At 55.9% G+C, this 20,580-nt stretch overlaps 2 protein-coding genes and 1 long non-coding RNA gene across 6 annotated transcripts; 1 reads left to right on the top strand and 2 right to left on the bottom strand.

Moving 5' to 3' along the window:
* Positions 1–376: 376 nt before the first annotated feature.
* FHOD1 (formin homology 2 domain containing 1) lies at positions 377–18,238 on the top strand. Of its 4 annotated transcripts, none has more exons than XM_012468226.3 (24): positions 377–647; positions 8,416–8,522; positions 8,904–8,968; positions 9,494–9,561; positions 9,634–9,739; positions 9,813–9,907; positions 10,175–10,286; positions 10,367–10,461; positions 10,554–10,697; positions 10,828–10,976; positions 11,133–11,291; positions 11,412–11,435; positions 11,778–11,831; positions 13,335–13,450; positions 13,540–14,144; positions 15,408–15,563; positions 15,786–15,968; positions 16,056–16,175; positions 16,254–16,415; positions 16,839–17,029; positions 17,124–17,316; positions 17,402–17,564; positions 17,639–17,836; positions 17,911–18,238. In XM_012468226.3, the coding sequence occupies exons 1-24, from the start codon at positions 447–449 to the stop codon at positions 17,991–17,993; spliced, it is 3,549 nt and encodes a 1,182-aa protein (XP_012323649.1). In that variant the 5' UTR covers positions 377–446; the 3' UTR covers positions 17,994–18,238. The 4 variants fall into 4 exon arrangements, with proteins under 4 accessions (XP_012323649.1, XP_012323650.1, XP_064239253.1 ...); XM_064383183.1 differs by having other exon boundaries at positions 382–647; positions 11,178–11,291; XM_012468228.3 differs by lacking the exon at positions 377–647 and adding an exon at positions 1,012–1,027.
* On the bottom strand, positions 4,423–11,152 carry LOC105727996 (uncharacterized). The gene is made up of 2 exons (XR_001109901.2): positions 8,723–11,152; positions 4,423–4,622 (listed from the first exon to the last, which is right to left on the bottom strand). It is a non-coding gene; the product is annotated as an uncharacterized LOC105727996 (long non-coding RNA).
* Positions 18,239–18,354: 116 nt separating the features above from the next.
* Positions 18,355–20,501, bottom strand: TMEM208 (transmembrane protein 208). The gene is made up of 6 exons (XM_012468229.2): positions 20,389–20,501; positions 19,696–19,791; positions 19,220–19,279; positions 18,989–19,125; positions 18,752–18,836; positions 18,355–18,657 (listed from the first exon to the last, which is right to left on the bottom strand). The coding sequence occupies exons 1-6, from the start codon at positions 20,392–20,394 to the stop codon at positions 18,520–18,522; spliced, it is 522 nt and encodes a 173-aa protein (XP_012323652.1). The 5' UTR covers positions 20,395–20,501; the 3' UTR covers positions 18,355–18,519.
* Positions 20,502–20,580: the final 79 nt, after the last annotated feature.

Genomic DNA, 20,580 nt, shown 5'->3' with positions numbered 1-20,580 from the left:
ATAAGGATCATCTTGTCCCTCAACTGAGAGAGACCTGGCCGGCCACTATCTAAAGAAACTTCTCCCCCATCTTCCTAACACCCCTCAAAGAGAACACTGCCTCACTACCCCCAGACCGAAGAAAGCCTCCCGCCCTCGGTTCCTTCTCGAAGGCGGGGCGCGAGCTCGGCTTTTCCCGCCCTCCTAGCCAGTGAACTAACGGGATTCCCGCTGGGCCCTGTGAGTGGCTGGCGCCAGCCCCGCCTCCGGCGGTGGTTACCTCCACGCGCGCAATCGGGGACTAATCTTGGCTCCACCCCCTTCCTCGGCCCTGCCTCCGTCTGGCCCCGCCCCTCCAGCCGCGTCCGATCCGGCCCAGCCAGAACAGCGGAGCTACAGTGTGCTGGAGTAGAAGCTGCTGTGGGGCCGGGATTCCGAGGTGTGCCGCGCGAGCCAGCGGCAAAGCCATGGCGGGAAGGGACGACCGCGGGGACGGGGAGCCGGTATCAGTGGTGACCGTGAGGGTGCAGTACCTGGAAGACACCGACCCCTTCGCGTGTGCCAACTTCCCGGAGCCGCGCCGGGCCCCCACCTGCACCCTGGACGGGGCGCTGCCCCTGGGCGCGCAGATACCCGCGCTGCACCGTCTGCTAGGGGCGCCGCTCAAGGTGAGGGGGGCTGGAGAAAGGTCGGGGCGATCGGGGGTTTAGGGTGGGCGCTATGAAAGCTGATGGGTGGTAAACCTCGGGAAGAGGCTGGAGCAAGTGCTCTCCCGAAAAGTCTTGGGCTGGGGTCCCAGGGTCCACGCTGCCCCTTCTGCGGGGGAGTCCCCTCTCAAGTTGAGGGGAAACTGAAGAGGGGTGCTAGAAACTTGTCCCCGGCATTCTGGCCTCCCTTCGAATTAGGCGCACCTGGGAAGGTGCTCGAGTTCCACTCGCCGCCATCCGTTTGCCAGGGTGGCTTCCGTGCTCGGGGTGACGGTAGCTGTTTGGGCTGTAGTGGACCCTGGAGGCGGAGCTGGGGAGGGACCAGCTTCCACCTGCTTCAGGTGAGGTGGGGGCGGGACCACGAGGGGAGGCGGGCCCGGGGCTGGCTACTAGAGGTGGCGGAGGTTTCCCGCGGTGTCATGAAGCTGGATTGGGGCTTGACCCTGTAGGTCAGTGGGAACAAAGGAGTGCCGGCCGAGGAGAGACTTCACAGGGTGAGGGGAGTCCCCGGGAAGCGGTCTGGCCTGGGATTCGCAGAGCGCAGGAGGCTGCACGGGTGGAAAAGCCCTTTGAGTCACCGCTCCCGCTCCCCATCCCCCGACACTCGCCGCCCATCGGCCCGCTCCTGGAAGTGAGAGGGAGGGCCAGGCTAATTTTAAACCGCCGGCCTGCTCTACTTTGCCGCCGCCCCGAAGCCAACTTATGCACTGTGCGGGAAGAGGCCCTTTTCCAGATGGCCAGCCTACCTCTCTCCCCTCCCTCTCACCGCCCTCAGCCCCCCGCAAGCAGCCCTTTCCGGCACGTTGTTTCCGGGCCAGGACTCTGGGAGGCGCACCACCACTACCCCCAGGCTCCCCGCCAGCCCGGCCGCCTCGAGTGCTGGGGAAGAGGAGAGGGAGTCGGTGTGGGTGCCCTCCCCTGCTCCCAGCCTTAGCTGGGCGCCGCGTTGCGTAAACTTGCCCCTTGGGCCCAGGGTCTCCCTTGGAATGTGCCCCGGGCCCCCAGCCCGCATTCCTTGTCCCGCGGCCGGCCCCGCCTCCGAGCGCTGGCGGGAGGGGTGAGACTTTTGGCCTGGGGGAGTGGCCCCCCACCCGGCTTCAAGGCCAAAGGATGCAGCACACTGCCTACCGCCTGAGTTTTGACAAACACCCCACTTGTCCTGCCCTATTCAGAGGGGCAAATTGAGGTGTGCTTGGAAGAAGCGTGTGCGGCTGAAGGCCACCTCCCATTCAGGCTGGGGGCTGGGAACACAGGAGTGCTGAATTGTGACTGCTTCCCTCTTCCAGGCTCCTAAAGTCCCGGTCCTGAAATAAGGGTGGGGCACTAGAGAAAAGGTAGTATTCTTCTCATGCTGCCACTCAAGGATTGGACCTAGCCCTGACACCCCTCCACTTTTTTTTATTTAAGATGGATTCTGGCTCTGTCACCCAAGCTGGAGTGCAGTGGGGCCATCTCAGCTCACTGCAACCTCCGCCTCCCGGATTCTAGCAATTCTGCCTGAGCCTCCTGAACAGCTGGGTTTACAGGCGTGCGTCACCACGCCCAGCTAATTTTTTTATTTTTAGTAGAGACAGGGTTTCACCATGTTAGCCGGGCTGGTCTCAAACTCCTGACCTCAGGTGATCTGCCTGCCTTGGCCTCCCAAAGTGCTGGGATTACAGGCATGAGCGACCGTGCCCAGCCCCTTGACACCCCTCTTCCCAACTGGGGGCAGGCCTGGGAGGTCAGCTGCAAGAAAGAGGCTCAGAACCAACCACCCCTTCCATTTCATCTCATGGGACCCGTTTCCCCACCCAACCCCACAAGGTGCTCTGCCCTCTGTTCCCTGCTCCTTTGCTGAGGACACTACAGAGCTCCGATGGAGAATGTAAGTTTCCCATCCCCAATGCAGTCCTTCCTGGTCTCCCCAGTTTCATATTCTCCCACCTGGAGTACCTGAGGACTGCCTCCCCTCCTCCACAGGGATATGGAGGCGGTACACTAGGTTACCACAATACCCAGAGCCAGGACTCCCTGGGGCTAACAGCTCTGCCAGGAATGGTCAGATGCACTGTGATGTGCTCAATCCAAATATAAACTGTGACCACAGCCCCAGAATAGAAGGCTGGAGGAAGAGGGGCTGAGAATAGGGCAGGGGCAGGGACATCAGAGAGCTGAGAGAGGGGGAGCAGGGCCCCTCCTTGCAGGAAATGTCAACAACTGGTTCCTCCCATAGTCCTATAAGTGGGTGCCCCAGAGGCACAGACATGACTCAGGACTGTCTTGCTGGCCCTCTAGAGGAGAAAGGTGGCCCAGAAGCCCAGGCATCCCTGTCCCAAGCTGTAGGGCAGAAATGAAAGGAGGGAGTTCTCTACTCATTGCTTTATCCTACGTACAGTTGTCCAGCAGAGGACAGAACACAGCGAAGTGGCCTCTGTCTTCCTCTGAGTACTGGCCCTGGGCACTGGCCCTGATCATCCCAGCAGATGACCCCCCTCCCTGGGGACTTACCAAGGCCAGCCTGCTTTCTCCCTGGGGCTCCACCTGCATACCCTTTTGGGCCAAGCCCAGCCCCTAGAGTTCCCCTGGGGGCTTCCTTTTTAAAGAGTTTTCAGGTCTGAGAAAGCCTTGCTCATTTCCTCCTAGTCTAGGAGGAAGCTCCTGGCCGCAGCCTCTGACTCATCTCCTGGCCCTGGTTGGTGGAGGGAAGCCTGACAGTGCCTTGGGCCAGACCTAGTGTTGAGGGGGAACTCAGGAGTGCCTTCCTCCCCTCCATGCAAAATATTCCCCCAGCCCAGGGACCTGCCTTTGCCCCAGGGGAGAATGTGTCCCTCTGGCCCTGTATCTCATCTCCTAATCCAGAGCTTCCCAGTCCTACCCTCCCTTCTGGGAAGTGTCTCAGGAGCCTCTCTCTGATACCCAAGGCCCTCACCACACCGGGTATAGCACTGACTTTTTTCTCCCTGAGCTCTGGGTAGGAGGACCTGGGGTGTTTCTCTGACCCTGCTGCAAAGCCAGGCAAGCCCTCTCCCCCTGGCAGTGGGAATGGCCTTAGAAATCTGGTCATTATGAGCAACTTTGTTTCCCTAGCTGTGGCTAAAAATCAGAGCAGGACAGTGGTGGCACTGTCCTGAAATGTTTCCTGACCCTACCCCAACCCATCTAGCCTTTTTACATCTCAGGAGTCTTTGGGAGACTGTAGAAAACTGGGGTGTGGGAATGAGCCCTGGTCTCCTCCTGGCCTCCTCTCGGGCTGGTCCATCCGATCTGCTGGTTATTCTGGAACAGAGTGGCTGAGCTGCAGCCTGGTGAGGGACCCTGGCACTTAGGTCTTGGCAGAGGTAGACACTATTATCCTAGCTTGTATGAGGTATGTGTGTCTACTGGTGTTCCCTTGCTGGAACTGGGAGGACCAGTTTGGAGTATTTACAGAGTCCAGAAAGCTAAGAGGATGTCTTCAGCTCTTGGCAATCCTGCTGGTCCCAGCCCTCACTCCACCTCCCCTCTAGGGTTCCCTGGAGCACTTCCAGGGCCCATCCGCCCAAGATGGCATCAATTAGCCATGGCTCCTGGCTATGCAGCCTGGGGCAATGTGCTAATTTTCTCATTCTTGGTTTCCCTATCTGTAAAAGGATTATTGGTAGAATCAAATTAAATAGATGGCTCAGGCTGGGCTTCTCATGGCTCATGCCTGTAATCTCAGCACTTTGGGAAGCTAAGGCCAGAGGACTGCTTGAGGCCAGGAGTTCAAGAACAGTGTGGGCAATATAGACCCTATTTCTATTTTAAAAAAAAAGAAAGAAAGAGGCAGCCCCGTGCCACAGAGGAAGCATAACAAAAAGATAACAAAAGTGGATTTCCCTCCCCAAGGGCCATCCATGTCATCTCATTCAGGAAGTCACGCTCTAGTTGGAGACCCACGATAACAGGAAAGGAGGGTCTTCAGAACACCGGGTCCTGTGTTTATAGGAAAGGAGACAAAAGAGGCAGTTAACCAATTATTTTTAAAAACAGAAGCCCTTCAGCCTATAATCTTACCCCTTTTCCATCTTCCCTGTACCCTGCTCTAGTATGTTGTCTTACCTGATTACACTGTTATTAAAAATATTGGGTAAGACAGTCCAAAAAACAAGAGGGGAAAATATATATATTAGATAATAGATATATGTAATGGGTACCCTATATATATATATAGGTTATCAATACCTATAGACATCTATATTATAGATAGATGTCTATAATATAGATATAGATACATATCTAGAAAGAGAGAAGTAGATGCCATGTTCCCCTGAGCTTGATCTTGCATATAAAACCATATGTAACCAGTTGGTTTTGGGCTGCCAGAAAAGCCTGGGCCTGGAGACTTAAGAGAATAGTGGGCTGGAGGCCAAAGTGAGAAGCTGAGCCTGGGAAGAATGAGGGAAGGACTCTACCCTAAGACAGAGACCAGAAAAGTGAGGAAGACAAGAGCCAGGAAGGTGTCAGGGATGTGGGTCCATACTACATGCTGACCTTAAGCCCTGTCAGCAAGGACCAGGGTTTGGGCTTATTCAGGCCTGGCCCAGCCCCAGGGTGTGAGAAACAAGGCCCAGAGGTTTGGCTTTCTCAGAAGGGTGACCCCAGGAAGGGGCCAGGGGTGTGAGGGACAAGTACCATCCTGCTGGCAGGAAGTCTCCTGCTCTTTGCTGCTTGCCTGACTCTAGCCTACCACCCCTCACTTCCACACAGGACTGACAGCTGGGGGTGGGGAGACTCTGTCCTGGAAGGCACTGGACTGCCTGTTTTCCTGGACCTCCTCCCCAGAAATGGGGCCCTGGTAGAATTGGACAGGCGAAGTGGCTGAGGAGAACACTGCCACGACAATAGAGACAGGGTTGAACCTGCTCAGCTAAGACTAGAGAAGGGGGATGAATGGCCGAGTGCAGTGGCTCACACCTGAAATCCCAGCACTTTGAGAGGCAGAGGCCGGTGGATCACTTGAGGTCAGGAGTTCAAAACCAGCCCGGCCAACATGCTGAAACCCCATCCCTACTAAAAATACAAAAATTAGCCAGGCATGGTGGTGCACACCTGTAATCCCAGGTACTTAGGAGGCTGAGGTAGGAAAATCGCCTGAACCTGGGAGGAGGAGGTTGCAGTGAGCTGAGATCTTGCCACACTGCACTCCAGCCTGGGAGACAGACTGAGACTCCAACTCAAAAAAAAAAAAAAAAAAAGGTGGACCACTTACCCTTCCAGACCCTGCCTGCCCCAGATGGATGCAGGTGTCCCAGTTCTCCTGGAAGGAGAGGGGCCATTCTCTGCTCCCTTGGGATTAGAGCATGCAAGAGCACAGGACAGTGTGGTGGGCCTGACCTTTCTGGGGCTGTGCTGCTTCAGCCTGTGTTTGAACTGTTGGCCAGTTCAAAGCCGACCTTATACCTGGGTGTGTAAGCAGTTACCAGGTGTAACATGATCTCCTCTCCCATTTATCTTTATAGCACTCTGCCCCTCCCCTCTCTTAGCACCCGTGGAAGTTGTGATTTTGTGTTTTCTGAGTTAAGTCTGTCTGTCTTCTCCATTGGGCTACAAGGAAGGAAGGGAAGGCAAAGGCAGTGTCTGATTCCTGCTAGGTTCTCTGCATCTGAAACCAGTGGGTTCATGAATGTTCAAATGAATGAGCTGTTCTATACATGTGCGATTTGGGGGAGATCCCTGACGGGGGTGGCTCTGGGGGAGGCGTCTTCCTCTAGGGTTCCAGAATCCTCCAGGCCAAGGGAGGGAGATATGGCTGTGCCTGAATGGGGGTGGGGTGGTAGGCTGCTGAGTCACTGTGTGGAAAGAGAGATCAGGAGGAATGTGGGCTGCCCTCAGCTGAGCTGGCCCTGGACAAGATACCCCAGCCCTCAGGCCTTGCTGTCCCTTCTCAGGCCTGTTCCCAGTAGGCTCTGGAGAAGATGACTCTGCTCCCAGGGAGGGGAAAGCGGCCAGGCCCGCCCAAGGCACCCTGGGGAGGGCATGCAGCCAGGCAGGAAGTGGGACAGAGAACGGGCTGGAGTGTTTGTCCTATGTCCCAGGTCCCAGGCGAGGGGGTGTGGGGGTTACCCAAGGGCCCCACAGGCTAAACTGTGGGGAAGGAGCCAGGTCAGGCTCTGAGGCAGGAGCAAGGGGTGCTAAACAGAGGCGGGAGCTGGGGCAGGAGCTGGCCTCCCTTTTTCCCCAGGGGACCAAGGCCAGTTGGAAGCCCTTGGGCGGGGTCCAGAACAGGGCAGGGCTGACCAAACAGCAGGACAAATGTTGAAATTGACATGCCCAGTAAGATGGGAGACTGGAATACCCCCTGCCTCTTCAGAGGTGGGCTCTCTGGACAAAGGCATCTCAAGAGCCAGAGCCACTTAAGTCAAGGGGACTTTGCTGAGCCTGCATACCTGCACTGTGCAATGGGGGAGGTATCGGGAGAGGCAGAGTGCCACCCTCTGACTCGGGAGTCACCTCCCTCAGGCTTCTCTACAGGCACTTCTCAAGGGGCCAAGTACCATGCCCTGTGGCGGGGGAGGAGAGCCAGGCTCAGGGAGGGAAACATGGGAGATGGACACGTGGATGGAGCATGTGCCTGCCTATTACAAAGGTAGGCCTCGGGGTCCTACTGTAGACTGAGTCAGATTCTAAATTGTTTTGTTTTGTTTTTGAGAGGGAGTCTCTGTCACCCAGGCTGGAGTGCAATGGTGTGATCTCAGCTCACTGTAACCTCCGCCTTCCAGGTTCAAGCAATTCCACAGCTTCAGCCTCCCTAGTAGCTGGGATTACAGGCACCCGCCATCATACCCAACTAATTTTTGTATTTTGTAGAGATGGGATTTGACCATGTTGGCCAGGCTGGTCTCGAACTCCTGACCTCAAGTGATTCGCCTGCCTTGGCATCACAAAGTGCTGAGATTACAGGCGTGAGCCAGCATGCCCAGCCTTAAGTTTGTTTTTTAACAGGCCCCCTTGTGGGGGGTCTCTGAAGTCCAGCTAGGACCATTGTAACTGAAGCCCACTTTGGGGAGGCCAAAGACCTGGAAGTCTGGTGGGACTGGGGAGTCTATAGATCAGACCCTGTTCTTCACCCTCTTACTCACTGAGACACACACACACACACACACAGACACACTCTCCCGGATGGGTGTGCACCTCCCAGCCATCTTAACACTTTCTCTCTGGGGGTTAATGCTTTGTGACTACAGCTTTTCACCCCACAAGGCTGTGAGCTTCCTCGAAGGCAGGAACTTCCTCCCATCTTCTCTTAATTCCCCTTCCTCATCTGTGTTCATTAGCTCAACAAGACTTAGTGACTGCTTACCATGTGTCAGGTGCTATGCCAGGCTCTACAGATACAGCAGGAAGCAAGACAGATGGAGTACCTGAATGCAGAGAACACAGCTAGAGGGGAAGGAGACCAGTGGCTCGGATATTAGAATGTTGTGTGGAAGGTCTCCATGGAGAGCACCCACACAGGGTGGAGTGGGTTGCATAGCAACCTACAGAATAGGTAGGTGTCAGCCAGGAGAGGAAATGGCAGAGACAAAGGGCAAGAAGGCCTGTGCCTGAGACAGATGGGCTTTGCACATAGTAGGCATTTGAAAAACAACTGCTGAAGGAATGCACAGCTGTAGTGCAGACCCTGTGTCTCTCTGCCACCCCCCAACTGGGAGGTAAGAGGTCAGGGGTCTTCATACATTCCCCTGCCACCTCTTCCTCAGTCTCAAGCTGTCCCTTTTGTCCCCAGCTGGAGGACTGTGCTCTGCAAGTGTCTCCCTCTGGATACTACCTGGACCCTGAGCTGTCCCTGGAAGAGCAGCGGGAGATGCTGGAGGGCTTCTATGAAGAGATCAGGTCAGAACTGATGGGGCCAGGGAGGCAAGGTTATCCCCACCCTTGCCAGGGGCTGGCTTAAATGTCAGTAGCTGAGACACTTGATCGCTAGCCTGAGCCATGGGTCACCTCCTGCCCCAGGGAACTGTGCCAAAGGAATTCTAAAGCCTGGCCAGTGTTACCTGCTGCCCAAGATGGGAGTCAGGGGCTCTCCCACATACCTGAGAAACATATGTTTGCACCAACCTTCTTGTCTGGCCAACCGTTGGGTCCTTGGTGGAGCAGCTGGGGAAGAAAGAGTTGGGCTGGGGTTGGCATGGGGAGGTCTTTGGCTCCCTTGGTTTATGGGGAGGGATGCTGAGGGATAGGCTGGGAGCTGCTGACAGGGATCCTTGATTCCAGCAAAGGGCGGAAGCCCACGCTGATTCTTCGGACCCAGCTCTCTGTGAGGGTCAACGCTATCTTGGGTGAGTGTGTGAGGCCATCCGTGTCCAGCAGCACCTCCTCCCCATAGCCCAGTTGACTCACTTTCAGGCCTGTGCTGAACAGTGGGCGGAGCAGGTTCAGCTGGATGTGCTTCTTCCTTTCCCTATCCTGACCTCTCCTTCCAGGGCCAGGGTGGGAGTGGAGGGGGGTTCAAGAATGTTAGTACAGACCAGGTATGGTGGCTTATACTTGCAATGCCATTGCTTTGGGAGGTCAAGGTGGGAGGGATTGCTTGAGGCTAGGAGTTTGAGGCTGCAGTGAGCTATGACTGTGCCACTGCATTCCAGCCTGGGGACCCTCTTAGACAAAAAATATATATATATGTGTGTGTGCACATATATATGTGTGTATGTGTGTATATATATGTATGTATGTATGTATACATATTTATATATGTGACTGTTTATATATATGACTATTCTTTGGTGGAGGTTGTGGCTGTATCTCAATAGAGGAAGACAGTGAGTCTGTGTCCCCTAGAGGGTTTCATGCCCTACCTTTTGCAGAAAAGCTGTATGGCTCCAGTGGCCCTGAGCTCCGCCGCTCCCTCTTCTCACTGAAACAGATCTTCCAGGTGAGGCCCCGCAGTGGGCTGGGGGTGGGTGTGCAGCCCAAGCCTTGCTAAACTCCCCCATGGTTCCTCCAGGAGGACCAAGACCTGGTGCCTGAATTTGTGCATTCAGAGGGGCTGAGCTGCCTGATCCGTGTGGGTGCTGCTGCTGACCACAACTACCAGAGCTACATCCTTCGAGGTCAGCCCCACCCCTTCCCCAGGACCTCTGCTCCAGCGACCCTCACTGACTCTGCCCATTCCTGTGTCCCCAGCACTTGGCCAGCTGATGCTCTTTGTGGATGGAATGCTGGGGGTGGTGGCCCACAGTGAGACTGTTCAGTGGCTGTACACACTGTGTGCCAGCCTGGTAAGTGGCTCTCCACCCAGCCTTATACCCTTTGCCTGTTGCTTCTCTCTGGGCCTCAGTTTCCTGTTCTGCAAAGTAGGCTGGAAGGGAGTGAGTCTGAGGCCTCTCTAAGCCTAGAAGGCACTTCAGTGCCTGGGCCTGGAGCAGGGTCATTCTGTCTAGATTCTCCTCTCTGGGTCCAGCCCCAACAGCCCTTCCCCTTCCCCAGCAGGAGCTGGCACAGGTCTGGCCTAAGCCCCACTCATATGTGCTGACCTCTTCCCTCAGTCCCGCTTGGTGGTGAAGACAGCCCTGAAGCTGCTGTTGGTGTTTGTAGAATACTCGGAAAACAACGCCCCGCTGTTCATCCGTGCAGTCAACTCTGTGGCCAGCGCCACCGGTCAGAGACTGTCCCTTCCTCCCCTACCACTCACAGCCCTCTCTCCTACCTGTCCCCCCATGACATTTTCTGTGTGGCAGGTGCTCCTCCCTGGGCCAATCTGGTGTCCATCCTGGAGGAGAAGAATGGCGCTGACCCTGAGCTTTTGGTGTACACGGTCACCCTCATCAACAAGGTGTTGTCAAGAACTGGGTGCCAGCTCTGGGCTGCTCGGGTTCCTGACCTCCCCACCAACCTCAGCCTTGCCTTCTTATCTCCGCCCTCCAGACACTGGCAGTGCTCCCAGACCAGGATTCCTTCTACGATGTGACGGATGCACTGGAGCAGCAGGGCATGGAAGCGCTCGTCCAGCGCCACCTGGGCACTGCAGGCACTGACGTCGACCTGCGCACACAGCTTGTGCTCTATGAGGTGGGCCAGGCCCTAGGCTCTGAAGGGGACTGGAAGGAGGGAAGAGAGAAGTGCAGTCCCCAGCGCCTCACCCCACCTGCATGCACATTAACATTAACCACTTGCTTACATCGTGGTCCACCTCTGCTAGAACGCCCTGAAATTGGAAGATGGAGACATCGAGGAAGCCCCAGGCATGGGTGGGCGGCGGGAACGACGAAAGCCTTCTTCTGAGGAGGGCAAGAGGAGCCGCCGATCTTTGGAAGGTGGGGGCTGCCCTGTGCGTGCCCCAGAACCTGGGTAAGTATGAGCCTCTGTAGATGGGGAAGGGTGGATCTACTAGGCAGGGCCCTGTCAGCTGACAGGCCCTGACCCCAAACCCTCAGGCCCCGCCCCACTGACAGGCCCCACCTCCAGCTCCTCAGGCCCCACCCCACTGACGGCCCCTGTCTCCAGCCCTACAGGCCCCGCCTCACCAGTAGGCCCCACCTCTTCCACCAGCCCCACCTCCAGCCCTGTGGGCCCTCCCTCCGGCCTCCAAGCTTCAGTGAACCTTTTCCCTACCATCTCTCTGGCACCCTCGGCCGACACCTCCAGCGAGAGGAGCATCTACAAGTAAGTAGGGAGACAGAGGCCACCCTGGAGTCCCCTCTCCCACTGTCCCTCTGCTTTGCGCCCCTCCATGGGCCCTCAGCCTCCTCTGCCCAAACGCGTGCTTTCTGTCTCTCTTTCCAGACTTCACCAAACTGCTCCCGTTTGGTAAGTGACTGCCAGCGGGTGGGGCTCTGCTCTGACTGGATCTCCTCTTCCCGTGGCCTCCTTTGTCTCTTGACGTTCTGCCTGTCTTTACCTCTGGTCATGTCTCCTATCCCCTATCTGTCTGTCACTCCCTTGTTCTGCTGCCACTGTCTCTTCCTGCACCCTGTCCTGCTTCACGTCAGTCTCTCCCCTCCACTTCCAGTATCCTCATGTCATGCCTTCCCCCCTTCCCACTGCAGCTGGGAAGGAACGCCAATATCACTGCCCAGCTCTGTGTGGGTATAAGCAACCATGGAGCCGGCACCACAGTTACCATCTCTTCCTCTCATCCCCCCTACCCAGGGCCCCTGAGAGCCCACCTGTCCCCCAGTCCCCTCCTGGGCAGGCCAGGCTGGAGTAAGTACAGAGGCCAGCCTGCCAGGCCTGCCATGTGCTCAGGGCTTCAGCATTGCTTCCCCAGCAGGGGTTCCACATGCCTGATGCAGCCAGAGCTGGGGGACTCTCAGGCCTATCCTCTCCTAGACGTATGCCACCTTGGTAACCCAAAAGCTAAACACTGGGAAGCAATTCACTGGGGCCACGGTGGTCCCTGTGCTATAGCAGTGACACCTTAGCAGCCAGAGATGGGGATGTGGATGCCCAATCTGGGGCTCATTCTGCCATGTCCTCAGCTCAGGAATGGGCAGGGAGGAGACTTAGGGTGCTATGTGGTGTTGGGGTGGAGGGGTTACCTAAGACTGAGGGAAAGGCAGGGACTGAAAGCCGACAGAGACTGGAGGGCCAGAAAAGAGATACTGGATTGCACCCATTATTTTAGCATAAACTGAGTGTTCAATGTTTACCATGAACTTATTTTTTTTTTGAGACAGAGTCTTGCCCTGTCTCCAAGACTAGAGTACAGTGGCACAGTATCAGCTCACTGCAAGCTCCGCCTCCCAGGTTCAAGCATTTCTCCTGCCTCAGCCTCCAAGTAGCTGGGATTACAGGCCTGCACCATGATGCCTGGGTAATTTTTGTATTTTTAGTAGACACAGGATTTCACCATGTTAGCCAGGCTGGTTTCCAACTCCTGAGTTCAAGTGATCCACACACCTCTGCCTCCCAAAGTGCGGGGATTACAGGCATGAGCCACTGCACCTGGCCTGTTTACCAGGCCCTTTCCTGGACATAGGCTCCCAGAAGCTACCAGACATGCCAGGGGAGGGACAGCCTGATACAGCCATTGGGACAGCTATCCCCTTCCCCTGCTCTAAGAGTCCCTGTCTAGCCTCAAGACACCAGCCTGGGCAACATAGCAAGACCTTGTCTCTATAGAGAAATTTTTAAGAATTTGGCTGAGTACATCATTCACGCTTGTAATCCCAGCACTTCAGGAGGCTGAGTTGAAAGGATTGCTTGAGGCCAGGAGTTCAAGACCAGCCTGAGCAACAAAGTGAGACCCTGTTTCCACAAAAACAAATTAAAAATTAACTGGGCATGGTGGCACATGCCTGTAGTCCCAGCTACTTGGGAGGCTGAGGCTCAGGCCCAGGAGGCTGAGGCTGCAGTGAGCTATGATTACACTACTGTACTCCGTCCTGGGTGACTGACAGAGTGAGATGCTGTCTCTAAAAAACAAACAAAAAAAATTCAGGACAGTGAACATGAACGAAGTTGCAAGTTAGATATTAATTCTCCCTCTATTTTCACCTGGGAATGCTGGGTTGGTAGTAATCCTCCCCAGATGTGGAGGACTGAAGAGAGGCTGGCCTTGTGGGGCGGTTCTGGTCTGCTCAGCGCATGGACTGTTCCCCGTGTGTGTGTGCCTGCAATTGGGGGTGGTGTCCAGGGGCTCAGCAAGGCATGTGCACCTGGGCTGGGGTGTGTCAGACACTGTCACTAACAAGCACCTCCCCTCAGAGCCCGGTTCCTGGAGAATGTGGCAGCAGCAGAAACAGAGAAGCAGGTTGTGTTGGCCCAGGGCTGGGCAGAGACATTGGCTGGGGCCATGCCTGATGAGGCAGATGGACACTCAGGTGAATAGGTGGGTGGGCAGGCAGATTCTGCCTGTTGCTCTGTTGCCCCACAGAGGGCATGGCAATGACAGCTGCTTCCCTTTCTTTAGATGCCCGGGAACTCTGGGACTCCCCAGAGACAGCCCCTATACCCAGAACACCCCATAGCCCTGCCCCCCGTGTCCTGCTCCGGACCCAGCGAAGCCTTGAGCCAGAGCCCAAGGAGCCACTGATGCCATCAAGCCCCAAGGCTGAGCCCACCTGGGAGCTCCCTACCCGTGCACCCAAGCTCTGCATTGGGGACCTGGACTTCTCAGATCTGGGGGAGGACGAAGACCAGGACATGCTGAATGTAGAGTCTGTGGAGGTTGGGAAAGGGGTCCCACCTCCCCCACCCCCACTGCCCCTGTTCTCTGGAGTCCCCCCACCTCCCCCACCTCTACCTCCCCCACCCATCAAAGGCCCCTTCCCACCACCTCCACCTCTGGCTGCGACTCTTCCCTCTTCAGTGCCTGACAGTGCAGCCCTCCCCACCAAGAGGAAGACAGTAAAACTTTTCTGGCGTGAGCTAAAGCTGGCTGGGGGCCATGGAGTCTCTGCAAGCCGCTTTGGGCCCTGCGCCACCCTCTGGGCTTCACTGGAGCCCGTCTCAGTGGATACGGCCCGGCTAGAACACCTCTTTGAGTCCCGTGCCAAAGACGTGCTGCCCTCCAAGGTAAAGCTACGGATCTGCATGGTAGCCCCAATGGAGGTGGGAGGGAATCAGAGCTCAAGGATCTGACCTGTTGGAGCTAGTCACTCACTTTCCACATGGGGAAACCAAGGCAAAGAAAGGAGTAGGGAATTGTCCAAGGTCTCCTAACAAGGGATCAGCAGTGCCTCAACTAGAATCTAGTTGCTTGGGCATGGTGGCTCATGCCTGTAATCCAGGAGTTTGAGACCAGCCTGGGCAACATAATGAGCCCTTATCTCTACTAAAAGTTGGGCCAAGTGCAGCGGCTCATGCCTGTAATCCCAGGACTTTGAGAGGCTGAGGTGGGTGGATCATTTGAGGTCAGGAGTTTGAGACCAACCTGGTCAAACTGGCAAAACCCTGTCTCTACTAAAAATATAAAATGAGCCAGGTATGGTAATGGGTGCCTGTAATCCCAGCTACCTGGGAGGCTGAGGCAATAGAATCAATTGAACCCGGGAGGTGGAGGTTGCAGTGAGCTGAGATTGTGCCACTGCACTCCAGCCTGGGTGACAGAGCAAGACTCAAACTCAAATAAATAAATAAATAAATAATAAATGTTAAAAAAGAAAATTGGCCAGGCACAGTGGCTCACTCCTGTAATCCTAGCACTTTGGGAGGCCAAGGCAGGCAGATCACTTGAGGCCAGGAGTTGGAGACCAGCCTGGCTAACATGTTGAAACTCCATCTCTACTAAAAATACAAAAATTAGCCGGGCATGGTGGCTCGTGCCTGGAATCCCAGCTACTTGGGAGGCTAAGGCAGGAGAATTGTTTGAACCTGGGAGTCAAAAAAAAAAAAGTTGGGCATGGTGATGCATGCTTGTAATCCCAGCTACTTGGGAGGCTAAGGCAGGAAGATCTCAGAAGATAAACTGCAGTGGGCTATGATGGCACCACTGCACTCCAGCCTGGGTGGCAGAGTGAGACCTTGTCTCAAAAGAATCTAAACTCATCCCAATGTCTTATACATCCCAGGTTGCCAGTTTGTCACTTGTGGGATCATTTGGCTATTTTTTTTTTTAAAGAGACGGGGTTTCACCATGTTGGCCAAGCTGGTCTTGAACTCCTGGCCTCAAGTGATCCACCCACCTCAGCCTCCCAAAGTGCTAAGATTACAGGCGTGAGCCACCGTGCCTGGCCTATCATTTGGCTATTTAGAGGAGGGCCTTGGAGTGCCCTCTTAGATTGTTGTCCCAGCTAGTCCCTTCCTCAGTCTTACACTGCCCTTCCCCCAACCATACAGAAAGCTGGTGAGGGCCGTCGGACAATGACCACAGTGCTGGACCCCAAGCGCAGCAATGCCATCAATATTGGCCTAACCACACTGCCACCTGTGCATGTCATTAAGGCTGCCCTGCTCAACTTTGATGAGTTTGCTGTCAGCAAGGATGGCATTGAGGTGGGGACACCCAGCTATGGGTGTGGGTGGGAGGTCTGGCCCTCTCCTTGGTAGGTGGGCATTTCCTGTCCCTCCAGTGGTGGGCATGGGTTTGGCATTTCTGCAGGGCAGTCCCCAGACTCTGGGACCTCCCCTAGATGACTGAGGGAGGGGTCAAAACCAATGCCTGAGGCCTCAGGCCTGCACTGAGGGGGCCATGTCAGGCTCTGGCTACATCTTCAGAAGCTACTGACCATGATGCCCACGGAGGAGGAACAGCAGAAGATTGAGGAAGCCCAGCTGGCCAACCCTGACATACCCCTGGGCCCAGCCGAGAACTTTCTGATGACTCTTGCCTCCATTAGTGGCCTCGCTGGTCGTCTACAACTCTGGGCCTTCAAGCTGGACTATGACAGCATGGAGCGGGTACCTGGGTCTTGGAGTGGGATAGACAGTAGGGACAGGTAAGCATCATGACCACGTAGTCTGAGAATCCCTGGTCCTCCATACCAGGAAATTGCTGAGCCACTGTTTGACCTGAAAGTGGGTATGGAACAGCTGGTACAGAATGCCACCTTCCGCTGCATCCTGGCTACCCTCCTAGCTGTGGGCAACTTCCTCAATGGCTCCCAGGTGAGTGAGAGTACATGGGGACTGGGAAGTCAGGGCTCTGGAGCCAACCAGGCCCAGGCTCAGAAAGGGTCCTTTCAGAGCAGCGGCTTTGAGCTGAGCTACCTGGAGAAGGTGTCAGAGGTGAAGGACACTGTGCGCCGGCAGTCACTGCTACACCATCTCTGCTCCCTAGTGCTCCAGACCCAGCCTGAATCTTCCGACCTCTACTCAGAAATCCCTGCCCTGACCCGCTGTGCCAAGGTTAGCACCTGCCAGAATCAACCAAGGCCAGAGAAGGCATGAGGGAGTGCTGCTTCCTGGGCCTGGCTCCTCCTCCTTCTCCCTATTTGGGCTGCTGTGCCAGGGTTTGGTCCAACCACCTGCGTGTGAGCTATGCCCTCTGCCCGAAATGTTCTTTCTTCTATCAGCCTGGCCACACCTACTCAGTCTTTGGGTCTCAGTTTCTAACCGCCGCTTCCCCCAAGAAACCTTCTGTTCCTCATCATATCAAATTGACTTGTCTGTCTCTTGTAAAGCAAGAGTCTATAGAGTTTTTGGATATCTATGAGTTTTTGGATGTCTCCTTAGGGCCCAAGCTGGCCCATCTGGCCCAAAGGCAGCCTCGGGCAGTGTCTCGTCTACCGGGTGTGGGGAGACAGTATGTGCACCTCCTTGCTCTCCCAGGTGGACTTTGAGCAGCTGACTGAAAACCTCGGGCAGCTGGAGCGCCGAAGCCGGGCAGCTGAGGATAGCCTGCGGAGCTTGGCCAAGCATGAGCTGGCCCCAGCCCTGCGTGCCCGCCTCACCCACTTCCTGGCCCAATGTGCCCGCCGTGTTGCCATGCTGAAGATAGTGCACCGCCGTGTCTGCAATAGGTAGGGGCATGGGCCCAAGAGGGGCAGGATCACCACCACCCTCCCTCAGACAACAAGCAGGACTCACTGTCCCTCCCTACTCCCACCTGCCTAGGTTCCATGCCTTCCTGCTCTACCTGGGCTACACCCCGCAGGCGGCCCGTGAAGTGCGCATCACGCAGTTCTGCCACACGCTGCGGGAGTTTGCACTTGAGTATCGGACTTGCCGGGAACGAGTGCTACAGCAGCAGCAGAAGCGGGCCACATACCGTGAGCGCAACAAGACCCGGGGACGCATGATCACCGAGGTGGATGCCCTTCCAGGTCTTAGTCTTGACTGCCAGCCCCATGGTTTCCTTCGCTCCTCCCAGCTCACCCTTCTTCCCTCTCCAGACAGAGAAGTTCTCAGGTGTGGCTGGGGAAGCCCCCAGCAACCCCTCTGTCCCAGTGGCTGTGAGCAGTGGGCCAGGCCGGGGAGATGCTGACAGTCATGCTAGTATGAAGAGTCTGCTGACTAGCAGGACTGAGGACACCACGCACAATCGCCGCAGCAGAGGTGAGACCCACAGCTGCTGGGGGATTGGGCTCCAGGACCACCTTGGCCTGACTTCCCTGTCTTGCCTCCCTTAGGCATGGTCCAGAGCAGCTCCCCAATCATGCCCACAGTGGGGCCTTCCACTGCACCCCCAGAAGAACCTCCAGGCTCCAGTTTACCCAGTGATACATCAGATGAGATCATGGACCTGCTGGTGCAGTCTGTGACCAAGAGCAGTCCTCGTGCCTTAGCTGCTAGGGAACGCAAGCGTTCCCGTGGCAACCGCAAATCTTGTAAGTAACCCCCTACAGCCCCACTGCCCACCTGAACCCCATCAACCCCCTCCAACCCTGTTCTGTCCCTGCAGTGAGACGGACGTTGAAGAGTGGGCTCGGAGATGACCTGGTGCAGGCACTGGGACTGAGCAAGGGTTCTGGCCTGGAGGTGTGAAGGTGCTGCATCCTGGAAATCTATCTGGACCCTGGACTGCAGTGCAAGAGATGACAGAGTGAGGAGGGCCCAGAGCAGAATTCTGGCCCCAGAACTCTGTGACCAGGAGCCATGCCTTCAGCAGTATTAGCTGTGTGTGTGTGTGCATGTGAGAGTGTGTGTGTGTGCGTGCATGCACGTATTATGCATGTGCATGTGTATGGGCTCCTTGAACTCACGGAGCAAAATAAAATTTTCTTAGCGAATCCAACAGCCTTTTTCTTCTTTCAGGGTCCCCACCAGGCGGGGTCTGTAGCAGGAGGGAAATCCCATAGGACTAGCTCTTCCTGCCTCATCCCTCATCACCCACACAGCCATCAGCCACATTCTAAGCCATTTATTCGATGACCCTATAGAGTATAAGCATACCCGATACCTCAGACTTGCTTTTGGCCCCTGGACTAGGCCCTCATTGCTCCAGGCATGAGGGGCCGTGCAGCCTGACAGAGCCACCCAGGGCCAGCAATCTGTGCCACAATGTCAATGGCTATAACCGCTTCATCTGCCGCCGCTCCTGTCGGCGCTGCCGTTTCTCATTGTGCTCTGGTACTGGGGTGCCACTATCTGCAGTGAACCAAGGACCTAGCACATTCACCCACAGGAGGTAAAGGGCCCGGCCTGGAGCCTACAAGAGAAACGGTAACTTGAAGCAAGGTGCAGGGAATAAAAGATGGGAAGGGTTAGATACTGCTTCTTGGGAGCGCCCCCAGCCCACATACCAGAAGCCAGAAGGACCAGACATAGAGAGAGAAGCAGCTGAGCACCTGCACGATGGCTGTCAGTAGGATCACATCCTTAAGGTGCCTGTGGATAGAAAGAAGGCTGCCAAAGACAGCAGATGGGCCCCAGTTCAACTCCCTTCCACCCTTTTCAAGTTGCAAGTAGCTGTGCTTCTTGGGCTATCTGGGCCCCAGCCCTGGGGCCGCTCACCTGGGCTGGCGGTGGGGGACACTCACTCTGCCATGCCCTGCTCCATGTTGAGGTCCATGCCACCATCCATCAAGGCCCCATCCTCAGAGAATGCTGCCCGTGCCATCGAGCTCATAGAGTGGTAGCTGGCCCCATATACTGCCAGACTAAAGCCCAGAGCCAACTGCAGAGCAAGAATGAGGGTGTAAAAGGCCAGCCACTAACCCTATGCACTCATCCACCTGCCACCTCCCACCTCCCAGGATGTAAATACTTACCCAGGCCCAAAATGAGGCAGATGAGTAAAAGACGACCAAGGTCACAAGGCAGTAAATGGCCTGCAAGCAATCACAGGATCAGGCTGGGGTCAGAAGATACCTTCAAACCATGGGTCTCCCTCAACTCTGACCAAGGATTAGGCCAGGCTGTGGGAGGAGCAAGGTTGTTCTTACAGGCTTGAAGGAAGGGCCCTGCTCCCTGAATCCCAAATACCCAGACTCTCCTCTGACACCCAACTCAGCCCAGGAAAGAAGCCTTTGTATACCTGTAGGTAGAAAGGGCTCTCAAATTCAGCTACGACTGAATTCATTTCCTTTGTGTTTTACTAGTCAGCACTTCTCTGTGCCCAGATCTCTCATTTCTTTCTGATTGGGGCTCTCTTCTAGAGCTCTGTCGGGTACCAGTACTCCTCACCAAGCAGGGCTGAGGACTGGGGACTGTAAGTGGGCATAGAAGCAAGGAGGCAGGCACTTACGTTGGCCCCTAGTATGATCCGCAGGTAGAACTTCAGGGTCTCTCTGTTCTCTTCAAATATCTGCTTCTTCCCTCTCGTGCCCACTTTGCCCTTGGGCTGCAGAGAGATGATGAGATGCCGTCAGGAGGCCACCGTCCTCCTCATTCTCCCCACCAGCCTGGTTAGCTATAGAGCTCCAGCCGCAACTCAGCCAGGTTCCCGTAGTGCTGAAACCTAGCACAATCCCTGGGATGTCCACCCATCCTCCAGTCCACCCTGTCTAAGGCTGACACCATCTCTCCAGCACCCACAGCTAGGATTGCCTCCTGCTCGCCCTGGAACAATTCAACCCTAAGCTAATACCGCCTCTGGCTCCGCTGGTAGTCTGGCTGTGGGCTAACGACTCTTCCAAAGGTACTCCTGAGCGGAGTGCCTCTCTCATGCCTCCGCTGGCGTAGGCCCGATCTGGGCTAACGCCCACCTCAGGTCAGAGATTTCTGGCCTGCTCTGGTACCGAAGCCCACCCTACTCCGGCACTAGTACTGGTATGGTCCTGCACCGCCATCCCCCTGCCCCGTTCTAGTACAGTCTGGTCAGGGGATGGCGTCCCCCTCCGACCCACCCCACATCCCTTAATGTCCTTTCTTAGCTTTCACTCTCACAGCCCCGGGAGAGCTTTGCTGGTGCGGACCCTGCCCTACCCACTCTTCTTACCGCCATGGTGCGAGGCAAACACCCAGCCCAGGAAACAAGGGAGAGCAACCGAAACCGCAATCACTAAGCACCACATCCGCAGCGCATGCACTTCCGGCTCAGACCGAAGTCGTCAGCTTCTGGGACGGAAATAGGGCTCACTTCCTTCCTAAGCCCCGCCCCAGATGGGCGAGACTACACTTCCCAGAAAAC

The sequence above is a fragment of the Aotus nancymaae genome, unplaced genomic scaffold (genome assembly GCF_030222135.1).
Source record: "Aotus nancymaae isolate 86718 unplaced genomic scaffold, 86718_ANA_hifiasm-v0.15.2.pri h1tg000030l, whole genome shotgun sequence".
NCBI lineage: Eukaryota > Metazoa > Chordata > Mammalia > Primates > Aotidae > Aotus > Aotus nancymaae.
The sequence above is the reverse complement of the archived record's forward strand: the minus strand, read 5'-3'. Positions and strand labels throughout refer to the sequence as shown.